Source organism: Carcharhinus amblyrhynchos, chromosome 1 (assembly GCF_965287045.1).
Source record: "Carcharhinus amblyrhynchos chromosome 1, sCarAmb.v2.hapA, whole genome shotgun sequence".
Classification (NCBI taxonomy): Eukaryota; Metazoa; Chordata; class Chondrichthyes; order Carcharhiniformes; family Carcharhinidae; genus Carcharhinus; species Carcharhinus amblyrhynchos.
The window spans coordinates 31,102,232-31,125,646 of record NC_137324.1 but is presented as its reverse complement, the minus strand read 5'-3'; the positions used below and the strand labels follow the sequence as shown (position 1 = coordinate 31,125,646).

At 41.2% G+C, this 23,415-nt stretch overlaps 1 protein-coding gene across 4 annotated transcripts in view; it reads right to left on the bottom strand.

Annotated features, from left to right (window-relative positions):
- Window positions 1–23,415, bottom strand: part of ctif (CBP80/20-dependent translation initiation factor) — a 263,224-nt gene that overhangs the window by 99,476 nt on the left and 140,333 nt on the right. For all 4 annotated transcript variants that reach the window (XM_080206055.1, XM_080206007.1, XM_080206130.1 and 1 more), the window contains one exon: window positions 6,387–6,463. In XM_080206055.1, coding sequence (XP_080062181.1) covers window positions 6,387–6,463 — 77 coding nt within the window. The remainder of the gene's footprint in view (window positions 1–6,386; window positions 6,464–23,415) is intronic.

The following is a 23,415-nucleotide window of genomic DNA, read 5'->3' as shown; positions in this document are numbered from 1 at the left end:
GGGTTCAAATCCCAACATGGCAGATGATATAATTTGAATCCAACTGAAGTCTGAAATTAAAAGTCTGATGATGACCATGAAACCATTGCTGATTTCTGTTTAAAAAAAACTGGTTCTTTAGGGAAGGAAATCTGTTGTCCTTACCTGGTCTGGCCTACACGTGACTCCAGAGCCGAAACAATGTACTTGACTCTTAAATGTGCACAAGGATGGCCTAGCCGGCACAGCCCACATTCTATGAACAAATTAAAAATACCTCCCTTTTCCACACTTTGGCATCCAACATCATTTCCAATTCTTGCTGTTCTAAGTGGACTCTTCTCCATATTCCATGTTCAAGTACTCCCTAGCACAAAAGGCCAGACTTTGGCTACCAAGGCGAGAAGCTCTGGGGTAGGGGAGGGACAGGTGCAGGGTGGAGGAGCCAGACTCACTGACATTTGAAGGAAAGCCTCAGCAGCTATGGTGGGGTATGTGAGCACAAGTCTGGTTAGGAGGCCCACCTTGCCTCTCTGAGCTTTGTCCCAGTTGTTTTACAAGTTGTTAGTCGTCCTAGCCCTCACTCCTTACTCACTTAATAAATTTCAGATTTCATTAGGTTCCTCCAAATTTTGCTGTCCATACCATAACTCGCACCAAACTCATCACCCCCGTGTTCACATTGGCCATTGGTTCTGCAATGTTACAGATTCTCCTCTTGCGTTCATATTCCTCTTGGGTCTCACCTGCCATAGCTCTAACATCATCGACTTTCACAATGCTAAGAAATTTCTGTGTTTCTCCAGTTCTGCCCTTTGTCCATCCCCAATTTCCTTTTTTCCACAGTTGGTGGATGTACATTCAGCAGTGTCTGTGCCCAAAATTCAGGAATTCCTTCCTTAAACTTCTGTCTACAGCGGTATAACTCAGTGTTTGACTGTAGATCATCAGTTTAAATCCAGGTGCCCCCTTGGGTGATTAATTGGTTTTGTCTGTATAGTGCGCAAGAAATAATATTTTTCACTGCATACCAATATAATCAAATCAAAAATCAAATCTATACCTTTCTATCTGCCTTAAGTTTTCTTTTTCTGAGCTTTTGTTCAGTTATTCTGTGTCCTCCTTATGTGGATCAATTAATTGTTTTCTCCTGTGGAGTGCGCTGGAACTACTATATTCAAGGTGCTGTATAAATGCCATTTGTTAGTGGTGAATCCCAGTACAGTTATAATTGTAGCATGATGATTTCTTTTTGTTCCTTCAGACCTCTAGCTCCATCTCAATGGCAACTTTTTTTGCTAATTTAGTTGGTAGATCTCTGATCACTGCTTCCCTGAACCTTCTTCTCTTGTTCCTCCTCTGATACACTACGTTATCTTTTCCTGCTCGCTCCCTGCATTCTCAATAGACTGAAGTTGATGCTGTCTCTTATTCTAGCTTACGACATCCTTAAACAATTAACTCTTCAGACATACAAAAGCAAAATACTCCAGATGTTGGCAAAAGGATCATCATCAACCTGAAAGGTTGGGCTGGATTTTCCTGGAGTTGAGGAGAGTTTGGGGAGGGGTAAAAATGGCAGCCTGGGCTTGATTCCAGGATTCCGTCCCCTTCCCAAAATTGCTCATTTTCAGGAGTGCATTTTGAGGGTGCAGGCTGGTTCCAATAGTGACCCAGCACCCTGCACTCCTGATTTGACTTGCTCCATTACAGGGTTAGGCACGTCTGCGAGTTATTTGGAGTTGGGACAGTTTTTGAAAGAGGCTTGGTTTCATGGCACCTCGGTATTGTGTGCCAAAGTCTGCAGCCCCTGGAGCTGCCTACTAAGTCTTTCCGCGGTGGTGGGCCTAACACTTGGTCACTTTTGCTTCCCACTACCCTGGAACACAAAACCTGTTTTGTCGATGCTTTCTCCCAAGGCAGGAAATTTAAGAACATAAGAACATAAGAAATAGGAGCAGGAGTAGGCCATCTAGCCCTTCGAGCCTGCCCCACCATTCAATGAGATCATGGCTGATCTGAAGTGGATCAGTTCCACTTCCCCACTTTCTCCCCATAACCCTTAATTCCCCTGTCTATCAGAAACCTATCTACCCGTGACTTAAATATATTCAGCGAGGCAGCCTCCACCACTTCAACGGGCAGAGAATTCCAGAGATTCACCACCCTTTGAGTGAAGAAGTTCCTCCTCAACTCAGATCTAAACTGCCTCCCATCTTATCTTGAAGCTTTGCCCTCTAGTCCTGACTAATTTGCCGACTTCCACTCCCCCACCTTGAAGATCCAAATCCAGCCCAATAACTATTTCTCTCTCTTGATGGCGCCTGCACGTTCTCCCCTCGTCTGTGTGGGTTTCCTCCGGGTGTTCTGGTTTCCTCCCACGGTCTGAGAGACGTGCTGCTTAGGTGGATTGGCTGTGTTAAATTCGCCCTCAGTGTACCCAAACAGGCACCAGAGTGTGGCGACTAGCGGATTTTCACAGTAACTCTGTTGCACTGTTAACGTATGCCTACTTGTGACACTAATAAATAAACTACTGATTTTTAAAATCCAAAAGTGACATTATCTAACTATATTTTCTCAAGTCTCTGCTGTTATCCTTTTCAAGCTGTCAAAATTTCTGTCTTTGGGTTGGTGAACTGGAATGGCTTGTTGCCACTCATTCAGCTGTTGAGGAGACCAGTCATTGCTGATCACATCAACAAGCTAGAACTGTCAGCTCAACTCCAACAAGCCCTGCCTATTTGTGACAAATAGAGAAAGCTAACAAAATCAACAGTCCACAATGAATTTCCAAACTACATTATTACCCATTACTTGGTACTGTTCAGGGGTCTGTACAAAAAAACATAAGCTAGCCAACTACATACCTTGGGTATAATGATGCACTTTATTTCATTTTGACCTGTGTGCATATGCTGAGATAAACGTTGGTTGGCAATGCCCTAATCCATTCCCAAAATTGACCAGGAAGGCTGTCAACAATACCATCAAATATTTCAAGTGATGATAGTGACTGATGGTACTATTATGGGATAAATTACTACCTAAAGCACCAGACTCAAGAGCCTTCTTCACAATGTTGCAAAGGTTGCTAAAAAGAATGGATACAGCTGATGGTTCGAGAAGTCAGTAGTTCACTCAGCCGTAAATTATTAAAAGGATTTGAGAAACATAGTTATGCCATCTGGAGCAGTGGAGAAATATTTGTTTCTTTGCAAAATATTCTGGCCAGATTCATAGAGATGGTTGCAAACAGACTGGTCTAATCGGACAGGTGGCAGCAGTGTTAAATCACGAAGAAACGCTGCTTGTGTTGGATTGTCTAATCTCATCTCCTCATTACAGAATTTTAGTGTCATTAACTACAATAATTCAAAAGCAAGATAAAGAATCAAGCTTAAGCTCCCTGAAACACATGATCAGGTGAACACGTGAAATATCTCTGCTCCTTTAACCATTTACTCACATGCAACAAAAAAAATTCAGAACTGGAATAGTCAATCCATTTTCTGATAAGAGTTTTATGATAGGCCTTCTTGATATATTCCTCAATCCCTACTCTCTCTAGAAGCGTTTATAATTGCTGCTTGAATTTTCATTTTATAATGGCTCTCCTGGTAACTTAGAACATAGAACATAGAACCCTACAATGCAGAAACAGGCCCTTCGGCCCATCGAGTCTGCACCGACCACAATCCCACCCAGGCCCTATCCCCATATCCCTACACATTTACCCACTAATCCCTCTAACCTACGCATCCCAGGACACTAAGGGGCAACTTTAGCGTGGCCAATCAACCTAACCCGCACATCTTTGGTCTTATTCTACAACTCTCAGCTTTTGGATAAAAAATAAATTTTACAGAAATTCACTAACTTCCTAATGTTTAACGTATTCTCCTTATATTTGAACATGTCATCAAAGTCAACAATTTTGAATTCCTTCGCAACCTTGAATATTTATGGTAACTTTGAAATTTCTCTTCCAAAGAAACCATGGCAAATTTCTTAACCATTCCAAAAACCTGAAAATGATGTGAGGCTGAGTTACTTTCATTGTTCATCTTTATTTTCTCAAGGGCAGTGATATCTTTGAACACCAATAAAACAATAGGTACCATCTCTGAATCCTTAATCAATATAGAAGTATTGACCTTTAGCTTACTAAACGGGAGAGCATGCAAAGTAATTCTCCTGGTTCTGAGGCAGAATCATTAGCATCAAATGTGCATTTAAAAATAAAACAACATTGTTAGCAAGTGGGTAAAACACATGTAAAGACCCTCACCAGGAATAACGATTACTTGTTTGAACAATCTATTACTTGAACAAGTTACACAAATCTTTGAATAAATGATCTAAACTCGTACATTCCTATTCCCTGTCAATTGTTCCTTGTTGCAAATTTCTGATAACTCAATTGTATTTGTCCAGAGACTGCTAATAGGTGGCCTCATTGTTTTAACTTTTAAGTTAATATTTTTTCTCACTAAAGCCCAGATGAAATACAAACAAAGGATATTGCCACCTAATCATGAGTATACTGAACCAAAGAAAAGGAATAATGGGGAAAAGCATTTGTACAGAATAACAAGAGGATTACTATATGGGTATGCTTTCCAAATCAAAGTTTTATTCTTTGCCACCCACTCCAATATCTCCAACAGCTTCTGGATCCGCCTGATTGTATCTTTCTTCACCTCCTTGCACCACCTCAATGAAAAACATACTCTGAAAAATGATCCTTTTCAAAGTTGCTCCCCCACAGTTAGCAGTGGGATTGCTATTTTGCAATGGCTGATGTGTTGGGCTGAAATCACTGCTGAGCCTCATCGAAACCAAAGAATATACCGCAGCATCTTTTATTTAGTTCACAGCTAGCAACTGCAAATCCCAGTTGCACATTGCAAACTGCCAAAGCAAAGAAAATGCCATAATAATTTTCAAAATCAACCTTAAATTTGCAGGGTGACAGGGAAAAAGGGGGGAGTAGGGGCAGGATGAGCTGCTTTTGCAGGGAGTTGGCATGCAGAATGGCCTCCTTCTGCACTGTAACTTTTCCATGATTTTACAGATTGATGCATTCAAATAAAAATAACATATCAGAATCAATCCTTTGCAGCGAAGCACTTAACAACAAAATTAGCTACACGCAGCTCACAAAATAGCTCACAAATGCACTAGTAATGCATGATAGTTCACCTAAACACGAGAATTCCTGAAGTACTATCATAAATGAAGTATAAGATTATAACACATTTAATTTTGGGTTAATGTGACAAAGGGGAAGTTGAAATGTGATGAAAGATAGGACAGGCAACAGGTTGCGCTGAACAGCTCCAAGCTACAGAGGTGATGCAAAGCAATATTTTCCTGAAAGTTGTACCTGTTAGTGTCTCAGCATGTTGGAGAGATCCAAATATTCTGCGCCATCACCTCTTGTAAGTTTGACAGTTAAACAGATTACCGAAATGATTGATCGGTGACTAGATTTCGGATCAGGTCATCGGGAAATGGACATTTGTACAGGAAGAGAAAAGGGAACAAAGCTGACCTCATCTACAAAATCTGTGCTGAGGGGCACAACATACTATGGAACAGTAGTATGTCGATTCACCTCCTGTGGGGAGGCACAACATGGGAGGACTGGGACACTTCCTACAGAGGAATAGAGGAGGAGGAACAAATCAGAGGCAGTCACCCCAAGAACACCCTCACTCACCTTCCAGCTGCTGGTTTCAGACCAGTATTGGAAGAGGCCTAGGAGCAGGTGCACAGACTACCCTCTCCACCAGTGATGGTGCATTGCAGCAAGATTACTGGAGGGGAAAGAAAACAATTAAGTAAGTTACAAAATAAAAGCTCAAGCTTGCACAGGGACCAGATGTGGGATTGACTGGGAAGACGCGATTGCTGCTTCTTCCATTTTCTTCTTCTCCTCTTCAGCTCCTGCTGCAGTTTGGGCCTCCTCCTCATGTTGCACAGACCCTCTGTGAATGAGACTCAGACAGTCTGAACCCAGTTCTTAGGAACATTGTTGGGACATTTGACTTACTAGTTGCCTAAAACGGATAGTGTCCTATTCTACCCTTCAAAAGCCTTCACATTGTTGAACACTAAAGTCACCCTGAAAATGGTATAAAGCAAAAACATGAAAAATATACCTTTTGTGGGGAAAGCAAACTCACTGTAAAATATTTGGTCTACCAATCAGGATCATCAGGTAAGCTTTACTAAAAGACTAACATTCTTTCTAATTTATACAGGATATTGTTTCGGAATCAGTTCCACTCAAGGGCTTCTTTTTTTTAAAAAAAGGAGGAACTAAAACTGTCAAACCTACAAGCAGACTGAGCGTCTAACCCAGAATAGGTTGCCATCGCAGCCAGCAGCACAAGACTCACCTCCGGTCATTCCGTCGTCTCCTGAATAACTTTTTAGTCTGTGCAATTTCAGCTTCATTAGACAACGGCTGATACACCTGGAAGAAACCGAACAGGCTGCTTGTTAAAGGGGTTTGTGTACAGAATAAACACAGACTGTAACTGCCTGAAAGCTAGCTTCTCCTGATCCAGTCCTATTAGTTCCTGCAAATGCCGACTTAATACTGGGCTAGGGTGAAAGACAACTTGATAACACTCCCTCCTCGGAGCCAATTCAAAATATCAACCCTTTGACTTTAGGCACTGGGGAGCATCAGGAATTATTTTCTCTCCTTCACTCTGACTGAGGTCTCTGTAGCTACTTTCTTTATTATCTTACGATGCAACCCATCAGGTCCGGGGACTTATTGGCCTTTAGCCTCTCTCTTAAGGGATCCTTTCAGCATCCATCCTGTCAATTCCCCTCAGTATCTTCTATGTTTCAATAAGACCACCTCCCATTCTTCTAAATTCCAATGGATACAGGCTCATTCTTTCCTCACATGATAATCCCTTCATCCCAGCAATCAAATGAACTTTCTCTGAACTGTTTCTAATGCAATTATGTAATTTCTTAAGTAAGAAGATGAAAACTATACACAGTACCCTAGATGTGGTCGCACCAACCCGCTGTATTATTGCAGCAAAACTTCCCTACTTTTGTATTTCATCCCCCTTCTTACAGAAACTTACAGGAAACTGAGAGGTCTAGACAGAGTGGATGTGGAGAGGACGTTTCCACTAGTGGGAGAGACTAGAATTCAAGGGCAAAACCTCAGCTCATTTAAAACTGAAATGAGGAGGAATTTCTTCAGCCAGAGGCTGATGAATCTATGAACTCATTGCCACAGAGGGCTGTGGAGGCCAGGTCATTGACTGTCTTTAAGACAGAGATAGATAGGTTCTTGATCAATAAGGGGATCAAGGGTTAAGGGGAGAATGAGGACGAGAATCATATCAGCCATGATTGAACGGCTGAGGTGACTTGATGGGCCAAATGACCTAATTCTGTTCTTATGTCTTATGGTCTAAACAGCAACATTCCATTTGCCTTCCTAATCACTTGTTATACCTGCGAACGAAGCTTTTGTGATGCATGGATCAAGAGACTCAGATTTGACAAATTGAAAAGTCAGAAGTGAGAAAGAGAACTAATTTCAACTTTTTTTAAATCCAGTTTCAGCACTGTACGCTCAAACGTCAGGTACAGCACAGGTTAAATCCTGAGCAATGCTCCTTTTACCGTGCCCAATTAATATTCACAGATAAGATATGGTAAATTTTACATCAGCCCACTGTGATGGAGCTCCCTCCATCTTGCTGGGTCATGTATAGCACAAGTTAGATGCTAGCTGTTCTAAGGCATTGCACAGAATGGTTAAATGCAAACTCAAGCTGCACCTAAATTTTCCATTGACACTCCCAGGTTCATATGGCATGGAAATGATGGATGCTGAGACTGTGAGTAAATTTAAGGAAGAGGTGAATAGATTTTGAATTAGAAAGGATTTGAAGTGCTACAGTGAACGGGAAGAAAGTGGGGTGGAGACAGAGATGAGATAAACCATGATCATATTAAATAGTGGAGCAGACACGAGAGGCTAAATTGTCTACCCTTGCTCCTAGTTCTTATGAGAAGGAGGCGATAAGGCTCATCACACCTGTACCAGAGATTTGTGTACTGTATAGGTTAGATGCTAGTTAATGTTCCCTCCAAACTGTCCTAATGATACTCTCAGGTGAGGGTTTTGCACAGATTATATAAAACCTCCTCTAAAACACATGGCATGATGGTGTTTAGAGAGAAAACAAATAGATACAAGTACTCCGTTGCCTTACAAAGATTAAAACAGAGAAAGCAAGGTTGAGTTTAAATATTTATATGTTATGGCAGGAAGCACACTTCTTTGTTCAGAGGCGTATGCAGCCTGTAACATTACTAGAAAATATTGACATTGGCCAAATAAAATGATTGATTCTTAACCTCAAAGAACCATTGCCCCACATCAGTGTGATGTTTCCAATTCTCACATTAAGTTGTACAATAGCTTGCGTAGGTGAAATGTCTGGCTCAGTATTAAATTCTAAGCAATTTTGTGTTCTGGATCCTCATCCAATAAGTTGATACAGCCTCAAATCTCAAAACCAGAAGAACAAATTAAGCACAAATTTTCCTTTCTTTGGAATTCTCTACTCCAGAGGATGGTAGATGCCCAGTCATTGGGTATTTTCAGCTTTTGAAATCTAAAGGAATGAAGGAATACAGGAATTGGACAAGTAATTAGAGTTTAGTCGAAGATCAGCCACAATCCCATTGAATGGTGGAGCTGGCACAAGGGGCTGCAAGGTCTATTCCTGCTCCTATTTCTTATGTTCTTAAGCTGCTGTTTCAGGAAGCAAGGCAACAGTCTTCCCCTGTCCGACGACATGCGAGTGAGCTCGTATGCACTGGCAAAGAGAACGGCACTAAAACGGACATTGTTGATTGTTTGGAAACAAGGTCACGATTCACAAACTTCTTCAGACTTGTATTCAACAGACTCGATCACATTAATATCAAGAGAAAACCCAATGGAGACAATTCACATGCTGCGGAATTAACGCTAAACAATTAGAGGAAGTATGTCTGCAAAATATTTCCTTCCGAACACTACCAAGTTAATAATTTCACCTTGTTCTCTGCATTATGAGCTTTCTTGGAAGGTTTCTTTAAAGCTTGTAGTGCGTTCCTGTGTTATACTGCAGTTGTACTTACTAAGCCATAACTTTGTATTTAGTTTGAACTTTTTCCATAGAATTAGGTACAACGTACAACACAGAAACAGGCTATTTTACTCCACGACTTGTACCATCTCTTTGCTCCACATGAGCCTCCTCTCACCTTATCTCCTCTAACATTATTTATTCCTCCCTTCCTTATGTATTTACAATCTATTCCTTAACATGTTTCAAAACAAAATGTAAAATAACAGTTCCAACATAGCAGTTCCATTACAAAAGTCCTCATTCAGCTATAAGCATTTGAACATCTTTAATTTTCTCCCAGGCTGCTCACCAATGTAGCTGAGAGGATGTGTTGATGGGTAAGTTGTCTAGGCTGTGGTTTGGATTACATGAGCATGTTTGGATTACATGAGCATGACTGGTGAGCAGTGAGGGGGGTGAAGGAGAGAAGGGAAAGTTCCATCATACCCCAGGAATTAAACTACAAAACTGAGATAAAGACAAATGCCCACTCCCTCATTAACACACTAGATACAACAATAACAAATTGTATTTATATAGCATCTCTAAAGTGGTAAAATATTTCAAGGTGCTTCACATGAAAGGTTGACGCCATTTTCCCGCTGCAGCGAAGCCGGAGAATTTGGCGCCCAGCCAAATTTCCGTTCACTGCAGCAGGATGGGAAAATCCAGTTGGCAAGAATGGCCATAACATTCCAGCTCGAGAAACACAAGGAAATATCGAATACCCTGGGCTGGTACAGGAAAAGCAGTTACCGTTACTAATTACAGTAATTCAGTAATTCCTGCTCGAAGGGACATGTACGTAGATATTGGTCAAACACAGGATCGGGCTCAGCAGTGATGCTCCTCCAGTCGGACATCCTGTAAACACTGATTGTCAAGACTCATGATAAAGAATGGCTGCTCAAATGAGAAATCAGATGAGTCAGTGACTTGGGGGAAGAGAGCCAATAGCATGATCCAAGCTCATCAGCTTTGCTGCAACATTGGAGCCCAGTGATCCTCGCTGCCAAGCAACTTCCTACCATGTATTCCTGTTTACACAATGTTGGCTTCCAGATAACAGATACTGCTAATCCAAGCTACACATTTGGACACATAATCTATATTTCAGCGACTGCCTGACTATCCAGGATTTAATGCTCAGCTCGTTCTAATTCGTCACTGCCATCCATCCCTCTACACCTCCACCCCCGCCCAACCACCCCCCCCCACCCCGCCCACCCCCACCCCAGCAACACTGTGGCAGCTTTTTGAGAAAAAATTTCCACAGATACCCACCCTATAAGCTCTGTTCTCTACCTGTATCTCCACTGTATTGCTGATCACTCCACTTTTAAATCATATGATCCAGACTCTGAATTTTACAGAAGAGCTCACCTCACTCAATCTTCCATTCCTGTGACTACCTTCCACCTTTTAAAACAAAACCTTGTCACCTGTTCACCACTTCCTGAGTGATCCAATTCAACAAAGGACGCAAACTTGCTGTAGAAGCATAGATATCACAGAATCCCTACAGTGAAGAAGGAGGCTGTTTGGCCATCAAGTCTGCACAATCCCACTCAGGACTTACCTGCATATCCCCACATATTTACCTTTCTCATCTCTCTGACACTAAAGGGCAATTTATCATGGCCAATCCACCTAACCAGCAAATTTTTGGACTGTTAGAGGAAACTGAAGCACCCGGACGAAACCCACGCAAACATGGGGAGAATGTGCAAACTCCACACAGAAAGTGAAACAAGCCAGGAACCAAACCGAGGTCCCTGATGCTGTGAGGTAGCAGTGCTAACCACTGTGCCACTGTTCTGCCTCTAAGGGTCCAAATATTAAATAACATACCTCAAAACAGGTGGATATTAGGATTGTTAAGTCGCTTGAGGTTATGTTTACAAAGGTTAGTGGACACAATATCCAAAAAGAAATCAACAAAATAATTTGGGACATCTTTAGACAAACCACTGGGATCTGATGGCTCGTCCCCAAGAATCTCGAAGCAAGATGTATGTAGAATCACATGAAAATTTCAACATGAAAACAGACCATGTGGTGTAACCAGTCCATTTTCTCCACACAAGTAGTTGTACTGATCCCATTTGCACCCTCTGTTCCCACTTTCTCCTTTCGACAGTCACCTGTCTAACCAGTTCTTAAATACAATACTGTTTCTGCTTTGGTCACAAACTCAGTCTATAATCACAAAGACTTCCAAATTACATAAAATAGCAATCTTTCGATTAGCTATTAATGACCTTATTGCCTTGAAGTGCTGCTTTTAAACTTTTAAATCTGGACCTCAAAACATCTCTATTTTTACATACCATCTAACTTATTCCCATTAAAAGTATATTTTTAACCAAAGTGTGCAACTTAACTTTTATTGACATTCAATTCCATCCGTGGCTTTACTGACCACTTCATCATCTTAATAATATTCTCTTTCCGCTTTTCATCCTCAGCATTTATTTTCCTATGCCTCCTACTGTACTATTGGCTGACAATTTGCAATAAATTCTAAGAGTAAATATCTCAAGATGTAAAGCTTGCATTATGTACAAAGTCAACAAGAACAGTCCTAGAACTGTGAGACACTGTGAACAACATTCAAGCACTCTTTAGAAACTGAGTTGATCGCCTACCCTTTCCTCTAGGAAGCCTTTTGTCTAATTTGCGACCATTTCCCTAGGGTTGCCCTCAAAGCTTTAAAAGTCCCTTGTGTGTTACCTTCTCAAAGGTTTTCTTGAATGTTCAGGTACACCATATTCACTCCATTTCCTTCATCCACCATCTCAAGCACAATCTTGCTTTCTGAAATACATGATGGCTGCTTCTAATTATTGTCTCTTCATCTAGATATTTAGCAATATTACCTTAAAAGATTCCAAAATGATTATTTTGGTAACTAAAAAAAAACTAAAAAAAAACTAAACTAAAAAAAAATATGGTTGACAGAAAGTGCCTTTGCCAGGCTTCCTGCCATTTGTAGCATCCCAACAATGTGGCTATCCAGTCAAGTCCTGCATCCAAAATTGACAGATCAACAGGAGGGACTTGGCACCATAGATAACCAGAACTGGTGAAAGCATTTCCATGTGATTCATAGGCCTCACCTTGGAGAAATTTTTATTTTTTAAAATAGGAAACTTTTTGCAAGGTTTTGCCTCTTTCTTTCACTGAATTTGGAGGAGGAGAGAAAAAGAAAAGAGGGGAAAGGAAAGAGAGTGAGACAAAATAAATGAGGAAGAACAAGAGGGAAAAAATGGGGATGAGAGAGACAAAAGGGGAGAGAGAATAAATAACCAAGGGAATGGTTGGGTGCAGGACTTGACTGGATAGCCGCATTGTTGGGATGCTGCAAATGGCAGGAAGCCTGGCAAAGGCACTTTCTGTCAACCATATTTTTTTTTTAGGCCCACCAACTGGTTAGTCACCAAAATAATCATTTTGGAATCCAATGTGAGAATGGGAACGGGGAAACCAAAAATAAGATCTAGAGCTAGAGGGAATATGTTAGACAACTAGAGAGTAAAAACAAAAGAGAAAACCCCCCAGAATAGGTCATAAACAACCAGGAAAAAATGTTAATTTCAATTCCAGAGATTCTGGACCCTTAGTCTTCAGGCTAAAGCTCTATAATTAGCTCCATTTCCTACACAGAGGATACTGCGGGAACGCACATACATTATTAAGGAAACACTATTGTCAGTGCGAAGGAACTGCTTCAGCAAACAGCCTTCCTTTAACCCTTGTAGAAGGTGAGGATGACTGCCAATGAGCTGCTTTTGAGTCTCAAAAACAAACAAGCTCATTCTCCTGCCCTTTTTCTTTGAAACATCACATAAACTGACTTCCACAACACTGCACTCATCAGGAATTTTCAGTGAAACACTGGTTTGAATGTGGCAGTGAAACTGAGATGGGGGATTGTTTGAAATGATTACATGCTATATGTCATTGCTATTTCATTGAATATATTGACCACTGCAATGAAAGAATACTTTTCACTGTATACTAATAAATGCGACAATAATAAGTCAAATCAAATATAAGGCAACTAATGATTGTGAGACAGGTAACATTAGTATGAGCCCATCTTAACAAGTGTTAATAGCTCAAGTTAATAAGATAATGGCCAAGCAGTAAAGAATAATTCTTAATTCATTTTGTTAAAAGGGCATTTTTTAAATTCATTCAAGGGATGCGGCTGTCGCTGGCAGGGCCAGCATTTATTGCCCATCCCGAATTGCCCTTGAGAAAGTGGCGGTGAGCTGCCTTCTTGAATTGCTGCAAACCATGTATTGTAGGTACAGCCACAGTACTGTTCAGCAAGGAATTCTAGGATTTTGCCCCAGCGATAATGAATGATGGCTAGTGGCTTGGAGGAGAACTTGGTAGTGGAGGGAGTGAATGTTTATAATTTGGGTCCAATCAAGCAGATTGCTTTGTCCTAGATGGTATCAAGCTTCTTGAGTGTTGCTGGAGCTGCATTCATCCAGGCAAGTGAGAATATTCCATCTCACTCCTGACTTGAGCCTTGTAGATTGTGGACAGGCATGGGGAGTCTGCGGTTGAGTTATTCGCCACAGGATTCCTAGCCTCAGACCTGCTCTTGTATCAACAGTATTTATATAGCTAGTCCAGTTCATTTTCTGGTCAATGATAACCCCCAGGATGTTGATGGGGTGGAGTTCAGTGATGGTATTGACATTGAGTGTCAAGGGAGATAGTTAGATTCTCTCTTGTTGAAGTTGGTGATTGCCTGGCACTTGTGAAATTGTGCAAAGCTAGTCTCTATAATAGTGTCCTGAAACTTTAACCTTTATTGTGAAAACCCACCTGGTTTATGAATACCTTTTAGGGGCAGCGCTGTGGCACAGTTCCAGGGACCCAGGTTCAATTCCCACCTTCGGTCACTGTCGGTGTGGAGTTTGCACATTTTCCCTGTGTTTGCATGGGTTTTCTCCCACCATCCAAAGATGTACGGATTGGATTGACTGCCATGTTAAATTGCTCCTTACTGACAGGGTAAATGCATGAGGTTATGGGGTAGGGCCTAGATGGGATTGTAGTCAGTGCAGACTCAATGGATCAAATGGCCTCTTTCTGCACTGTAGAGATTCTATGCTATCCTTACCTGGTCTGATTCCAGACCCACCACAATGTGACTGACTCTGAACTGCGTTCTGAAATAGTACTGAATTCAAGAGAAATTAGGGATGGGCAACAAGTACTGCCCTTGCCCATGGCATCCAGATCTCAGGAAAATATTTCAAAGATCAAAACTATATTGTTACAGAAACTAGAAAATATTAACTTGTTGATTATTTTTCTTATTGATGAGATGTGTAAACAAACTGTATGTCGATACACTTATGATTGGATATCTGCAAATACTAAATAAGCCAAATTGGTTTTCAACATAGAATGCCAAATAATTATACAATGACGATTATTGCCATGTGATAATTATATCATGTGCTACATTCTCATGCTGGCTTCACAGTAACTATAATTTTTACACCAATCCTTTGATGCTTGTTCAGTTCTATTAAACTGGAACCTCTTGCTTCACCCTACTCGATGTGGAATTCCAACAACTTTGTCTAAACTATATGTTAGGAGGTTGATCATAATATAGAATACATGATCATAATACAATAATACAGGACAATTGAATACAAAAGTAGGAAGGTTATGCCTCAGTTATACAGGGCATTGGGGAGACCACATCTGGAGTCCTGCATACAGTACTGGTCTCTTTTTAAGGAAGGACAATAAATGTATTGGACACAATTCAGAAAAGGTTCATTAAACAAATACCTGGTTTAGGTGCTTTGTTTTATGAGGAAAGATTAGGCAGGCTAGGCTTGTAACCACTTGAGTTTAGAAGAGTAAGAGGTGGGCGGCATGGTGGCACAGTGGTTAGTACTGTTGCCTCACAGCATCAGGGACAAGGATTCAATTCCGGCTTTGGGTGATTGCATGTGGAGTTTGCATGTCCTCTCTGTGTCCACATGGGTTTCCTCCAGATGTTCCATTTTCCTCCCACAGTCCAAAAATGTGCAAATTGGGGGGATTAACCATGGTATATGTGTGATGTTACGAGGATAGGGTGGGTAAAATGCTCTTTTGGAATCAGTCCAGACTTGATGAGCCGAACAGCCTCCTTCTGCACTGTAGGGATTCAGTGAAATTCTAGTAAGAGGCGATTTGTTTGAAGCAGATATGATGCTGAGAGGTCTTGACAGGATTGATGCGGAGAGGATGTTTCCTGTTATGGAAGGATCCAGAACCAGAGGTCACCTATTTAGGACAGAGATGACAAAATTCCTTTCTCTCATGGTGAGTCTTGGAAACTTTCTTCCTCAAGAGGCACTGGAAGCAGATTCTTGCAATATTTTAAAAGTGGAACTAGATAGGTTTTTGATAAGCAAGGGGTGAAAGATTATTGGGAATACGTGGGAATGCGGAGTTGAGATTATAAGCAGATCAGCCATGATCTTACTGAATGGTAGAGCAGGCCCGAGGGGCCTACCCCTTCTTCTGATTCATATCTTTCCATATTAATTTGGACTTTTGACTGCTAAGCCCTTTTCCCTATTGTGTAATGCTACAGAGAGTCTTGGAACCAACTCAGCATATTCATAATGGAAATGCTGAGCAAGATTGTAAAGGTTGGGTTGCACAGTGGCACAGAACATCCTCCTGCTTGAAATTGAGGTGCCAATTCTGCAGGCAGACTTCCAGTTTAGAGCTGCTGATACTGCACTGGTAGTAATGAGGGATGTTTGCCTTTGTGGAATCTGTGGATTGGAAATACAGGAGAGAGTGCAATCATGTGTGCGAGAGAGGCTCGGACAGACAGAGTGAGAGACAGCATGCATGCGAGAGAGATTGGGACATACAGTGAGAGAATATATGTTGCCAGAGAGAGAGACCAGGAGAGACAGTGACAAACAACATGTGCACGAGAGACACCAGGACAGACAGTGAGAGAAAATCTGTGTTTGAGAGAGACCAGGACAAACAGTGAGAGACAGCATGTGTGCAAGGCAGACCAGGACACACAGTGAGAGACAACATGTGTGCAAGAGAGAGCAGAACACACAGTAAGAGACAGTATGAGTGAGAGAGAGAAACCAGGACAGACAGTGAGAGATAGCATGTGTGCGAGAGAAGCCAAGACATACAGTAAAAGACAGCATGTGAGTGAGACAGATTAGGACACACAATGAGAGACAGCATGTGTGAGAGGGAGAGCAGAACACACTGAAAGACAGCATGTCTGTGAGAGAAGCCAGGACAGACAGTAAAAGACAGCATGTGAGTGAGACAGACCAGGACAGACAGTGAGAGACAGCATGTGCAAGAGAGAGAGAGAGAGAGAGCAGAACACACAGTGAGGGACAGTATCTGTGAGAGAGAGAGGGAGAGAGAGACCAGGACAGACAGTGAGAGATAGCATGTGTGTGAGAGAAACCAGGGCAGACAGCAAGAGGCAGCATGTGACAAGGGAATTAAGGGTTATGGGGAGAAAGCGGGAAAGTGGAACTGATCAACTTCAGATCAGCCACGATCTTATTGAATGGCGGGGCAGGCTCGAAGGGCTAGATGGCCTACTCCTGCTCCTATTTCTTATATTTTTATGTTCTTATGAGACAGACCAGGACAGACAGTGAGAGACAGCACAGGAGATAACAAGACAACTGAAGAGGTCCTAAGATGTATACAAGAATAACAAAGAATATAATGGAATATATGAGAAAAGAAGAGAAAGTATTTAAGCAATCAATGGAGTCAAAATTCAAATAACATCAAAAGGAACAATTGATATTTGACAAATGTATCAGTAAAAATATAATTGTTAAAATGACATGGGACCCTGGACTGTCAGTTTGTGATGTAGCTTTAAAATGGTGGAGTTAAGTAAAAGAAAGAGTTGATATGTTGCCTTTCACAGCCTCAGGGTATATGAAAGAGCTTTGTAGGGAATAAAATGAAGTCACTCCTGCAATGCAGTGAAACCAATTTGCAAACAGCAAGGTCCCATTAACCGTAAGGAGATAAAAATATTCTGTAGTTTTTTAATCAGAGAAATATATTAGAGCTTTAGGTGTTGAGACCAAAATCAACAATATTATGATGGATTAAAGGAAATATTTTAGATACGACAGTTAAATAACAAGAAGACAAAAACCAGGGCAAATGGGTGGCATCTTATGATCTTGAGAAGAATGAGGGAGGAAATTACAGAGGCCTGAGGAATTATATCACAGGACACTGGAAAATGTCCAATGTCAGACCCAGTTTTAAAAAAAGACAGAGTTAACCTGTGTAATTACAGACTAGCTACATGTGTGGTTGGAAAAAATTTAGTCTTTAATTAAGGATAAAATTACCACTTAGGTAGTTAAAGAAAAAATAGTTACAATTAGCCAGCACCAATTCCAAAAGGGACAACTATACTTGACACACTTCACAGAATCTTTGAGAAGGAGAAACACATGGCAGGAATGGGGAATGCAATGGATGCATTGTACATAGACTTCAGAAAAAGGTACCTGAAATTACTAATAAAAACTAAAGAGTATTAAATTATGATGAGGCTAGCAAGGTAGATTTTAAAAATTGGTTAAAATGAAAGGAACAGAGAGAATATTTTTCCAAAGTGCTTGTGAAGGGATATTGGTTGTCTAACAAGGCTCATTTCTGGTACACATTTATTCACTGCATATAACAATGATTTGGATACAAGCTGAGAAGGACTGATATCTATATTTCCATGAATTTATTTAGAAGATCAGAAGAAGCCACAAAAGGCAAAGAAATAGAAGATGGAATTCAGTGTCAGTTAAGTGTGAAATGATACATCTTGGTGAAAAATAACAGCAATTATGTTCAGAATGGAAGCGGGCTTGGAACAGTAAAGTGGGACTTGAGATTCTCAGTATATTAAATGCAGCACTTCATACTGCAAGGTATTGTAATTCTCAGTTTTATCACAGAAAGTAAATATAAAAGCTGAGTGATAATGATGGGCCTATATACCTTAATACAATCTGGAGTACTGTGCATTGGTACTATAGGAAGGGTATCAAGGCTTTAATGGAACACAGCACTGATTCACCTAGGATGCTACCTGGTTTGAGGCTATCTGGAAGGCTTGGAAGACTTGACATTTTCTCATTAGAGCAACACAGATTACAGCTATAATGGTAAATTAATAACAAAATACATAAACATTTAAACTTTAAAAACTTTAAAATAAGCAGTCCCAAGGTCGGAGGATAGAATTGTCTCAGCTATGTTTGCTTCAAGAACAAAGTCATTAAGAGGTTGAACCCTTAACCGTGGTCTGGGGACTGCGCCAGACATAACTACGACACAGGGAATAAAAACAGAAAATGCTGGAAATACTCAGCAGGTCAGACAGTCAGCCTACGGTCATGGTAGTCTGAATGTGCCTGATTCTGTCTAAACTCTAGAAGCTAAGTAGACTCAAGCCTGGTTAGTATTTGGATGGGAGACTACCTAGGAATACCAGGTGCACTAAGCTTGGAGCAGCGCAGTGGCAAGCACTGCTGCCTCACAGCACCAGGGACCTGGGTTTGATTATTGGCTTGGGTCACTGTGGGAAGATTGCATGGTCTCCCTGTGTCTGTGTGGGTTTCCTCCAACACTCCAAAGACGTGCTAGTTAGATGAATTGGCCATGCCAGTAAGTGGAGCTGAGTTCATGAAAAGATCAGCCATGATCTTATTGAAAAGCAGAGCAGGCTCGAGGGGCCTGATGGCCTGCTGCTGCTGCCGTTCTTGTGTTACGTTCTTAGCACTCCCCACCTCCTGCAGTGCTGACAAAATAATGATTCAAATTTGATTTCAGGATTCCCATCAATTTGGACTGCAAAAGCATGAAGTCAGACAGCTGATAGACAACTGCCCTTGCTGTCCCCAGAGATAAGTGGTCTTGATCTTTTTCCAAAGACCCCGCTGCTCTGCAGGCATTTCTCAGGTGAGGACAAAACCAGACTCAGCTGTGATACCAACATCCTCCTCTACCCCCAAACTGGTACAGTCCACATATCCCTCCAACTGCTCAGCCTATCTGGATACAGTCTTTTTGATGATCTTTAGCTATCTGGTTCTGTGTAGGTATGTTGTCATACACTGAAAAGAAAATGACCAAAGTAAAACACAAGTTATACCAATTCAAACAAGGTGCCACATGGGAGTTACAAGCTCTTGGATAAATGCCAGCAAATGAACTTTTCGATAGTGAAAGGCTTCAGGGAATCACTCATTCTGAAAGCAGTTAAACAGGAGGGTATAGAGTCCCAAGGGCAGCATTATCTGAAACAACCATCTCAGTGTAATCCCATAATGTGATTCTCTCAAACCCCTCCAAATTCTCTGAAGCCACCTTTTCTACAAGAAGTATTAATTAGTCCAACAAATGTGAAGTTTAATTTAAGATACTCAAAAAATACATACACACACACAGACACACACACATGACTGATTGGACACATAAAGCATGACTGAGACTCCAGGAAATGCATTTCAAGTGAATAAATATATCCTTCAAATGCATGAATACAAATTTTACTCTCTAAGTAGTAGAGACCAGTGGCTGCTGTAATTCTCGAGGGAATGGCTTTATCTGAAACAAAGCCCAGCACCGTCTCTGACTGGTGACCCCTGCGGACTTCACTAGAAATGCTGAGTGGAGCCTGGAGCCGTGACGCACCTCAGCCACACATCCCTTTCACAATGGAAGGAAGAGGGTGTGGGTGGGGAGCTGCGACGTGCTGACCCTTTATATTGTTGCTTGGCAAGAGAATAGCTCGCTCCCAGCCAAGAACTATTTCATTAACAAGTTTTCCGACTCGTCGAAATGACCGTGTCACGCTGCATGCAGACAGAGAGTCAGGGCAAGCATGTTCGCTCACAGGTACCTGAGGCGCAGCACGTAGATAGTCAATGAGGCAAGGTTCAACTCAAATCGGAAATTCTTGAATCCGACAGATAAATGGTAGACCAGCAAATTAAAGAGTTGGAATCTAACCTTGTTTCATGGGATGGGGCAACAAGTTTGGGTGACATTGGATGGACAGATGAGGAAGACTGAAGAGGGTTCATTTTAATCTTTGAACTTTTGGAATATGTTCGGAATATGACTAAGGCATTTTGGTTAGGGTAAATATATCTTTTAATGTATAGACAGAGGCTGGAAATCTGTAAGGTCACCGCCCTGGCGAGTTACCTCTGTTTCTCACGCTGCTGAATGTTTGCAGGACTTTCTGTTTTCCTATTATGCACACTGTAAATTTCTCTTCCTAATCATTTTCTCTCACCATTATAATGTAAAAAAAAAGCATGACATTAGGATTTTAAGACATTGGGAATTTTGCGTTATTTTAACTGTGCAGTATTTCACAGCGCAAATAATTCATGAAATGAAGTGTCTGCAATGCATTGATATTTCCCAACACATATCACTGCTCATTTTCTATTGCTTGCCCTCAGACTGTAATGTCTCTCAGCAGCTCAATTTTTCAGGAATGGTGGTTAATATATGCTTACATTTAAATTCTTTATCCATTCACTTGGCAGTGAACTTCAGGGAACAAAAGCTTTGGGCTGTATTTTGCGCTCAGTGGTGAAGAAATAACATTCGACGCTGACCTCAAAGAAATCTGCCCACAAAAATCCCATGATCTGCTGTGGTGTGTATGTCCCCTTTCCCAAAAGCAGTTTGAATCCACCACCAAATCAAAGGGTTCTCCGGGTGTCCAACAGCTTGTTGGCTAACAGGCTAAGCAACTAATCACATTGAAGCATTCCCACAGACGGCAAACCGGTTAACAACTTCAGTCTAATATGACTCTTCTTCAGATTCATACTGTTGAAAAAGGGAACGTCAGGGATAGGGTAGATGGTGGGGGAGATTAAATTACAAAGCTGGCATGGAACAAAAGATGAAGAGAGTGGGAATGGTTGTAATAAAGGAACAAAAGGTGTTAATAGCAGAATTTAGGGCAACGCTGTCTGAAAGCAAAACATGAGAACATGATACAGACTGGCACTGAGGAAAAACAAAAACAAAATGGACCACAAATTTCATGGGCTGAAGCTGTTAAACTCAAATCTGAGTCCATTAGGTTGCAAAATGTTTAATTGGAAGATGAGGTGCTTCCTCAAAATTGCATTGGGCTACACTGAAACATTTTAGCAGACCAAGGACAGAAAATGTGAGCAAGAAAGCCAGTTGGTGAATTAAAATGGCAGGCACCAACAGGTCAGGGTCATGCTTGTAGGCTGAATGGAGGTGTCCTGAAAATCGGTCATCCAGTTTGTGTTTTGTCTCACCAAGTTAGAGGAGACCACACTGTGAGCAACAAATACAATAGACTAAATTGAAGGAAGGTCAAGTGAATTGTTGCTTCATCTGAAAGGCATGTTTGGGGCCTTGGACAGTGAAGAGGGAGGAGATAAAGGGTTAGTTATTACATCTCCTGAGATTACTTGGGAAGGTGTTGTCGGAAAACAATGAAGTGTTGGGGGTAATAGAGGAATGGACCAGGATGTTGTCGAGTGAATGGTCTTTTTGAAAGGCTGACAGGGGAGGAGAGGGAAGGATGTGTTTGGTGGTGACATTATAGCAAAAGTTAAGTGCAGTTTTTATCCTTCACTTTGTTAAATTTTCAGAAAACAAACCAATTGAGTATGATTGGATGAGGATAGAACCTAAAATCTTCTTGCCCTCGAAGTAGTTCAATGAAGGTTTACCAGGCTGATTCTGGAGATGGCGGGACTGGTATGAAGAGAGATCGATTAGGTTAGGATTATTTTCGCTGGAGTTCAGACCAATGAGGGGGGATCTCAGAGATTTATAAAACTCTTACAGGACTAGAAAGGATAGATGCAGAGAGGGAGTCCAAAACCAGGGGGTCACAGTCTGAAGATTCGGGGTAGACCATTTAGGACGAAGATGAGGAGACATTTCTTCACCCAAAGAGTGGCGAGCCTGTGGAATTCATAATCACAAGAAATGATTGATGCCAAAACATTGAATGTATTCAAGAGGCGGTTGGATATAGCATTTGGGGTGAATGGGATCAAAGGCTGTGAGGAAAAAGCAGGATTAGGCTATTGAGTTAGATGATCAGCCATGATCTTGATGAATGGCAGAGCAGGCTCAAAGGGCCAAGTGGCCTTCTCCTGCTTCTATCTTCTATGTTTCTACATTATTAAAAATTATTTTTCAAACGTGGAACTTGTCATAAAAGAAAAACTTGCCATTTTGCAAATGTTAAATAAGCTTTTTATTTCCAGTGAGGATGTTTAGAGAGTTCAATACACAGTTAAAACTCTGTTGCAGCTCATTCAACAAGGCCTAATTTTTTCAAAGGTTTTTACAATGAGACTAACAGCGTGAAAGTGGACATTTTCATCAATTCACGGATTGTTTAGGGATTGCAGTCCGACAAAACTTTAATAACACACCCTCTCCACCCTTCGGGGCAGCACTGTGGTTAGCACTGCTACCTCACAATGCCAGAGATATGGCTTCAATTCTCAGTTTGGATATCGGTTTGTGCGCAGTCTGCACATTCTCCCTGTGTCCGCATGGCTTTCCTCCGGGTGCTCTGGTTTCCTCCCTCAGTCTGAAAGATGTGATGGTTAGGTGCATTGGCCATGCTAAATTCTTCCTTAGCGTACCCAAACAGGCGCAGGCGTGTGGTGACTAGGGGATTTTCACAGTTTCATGCAGCGTTAATGTAAGTCTACTTGCGACACTAATAAATAAACTTCATAAGCTCTGGAGGCAAACAGCATCATTAATGTCAACTTCTGGATTTCTGTATTATTCTCCATGTGTGCAGACTGCTTGGTTGCTGTCAGTCTCAGTAATTTTGGCAAATGCTGACAGTTTCACTATCGGTACCACTTCAAAATCAGGGCCTATATTTAACTTCATAATGCATTTTGGCACTGTGTATTACAAAACCCATTTTTATATTATTTTTATCATATGTTGCATGCCAGACCTGCAAAAGATTGAGGCATACTAGTTACAGTACATTGTCTTCTTTCCTCTTTGAGTTCCCACACAAGAATTACCTTCAATTTCAGGCAAACAATTGCTAACAGTTCAATAGTGGAGAAAGCAGTTATAGATTTGCAGCCTGACATAATCATACAGTGTATTATAACCTGGGAGATCCGCTGTTTACCGCACATAAAATTTAGCAGTG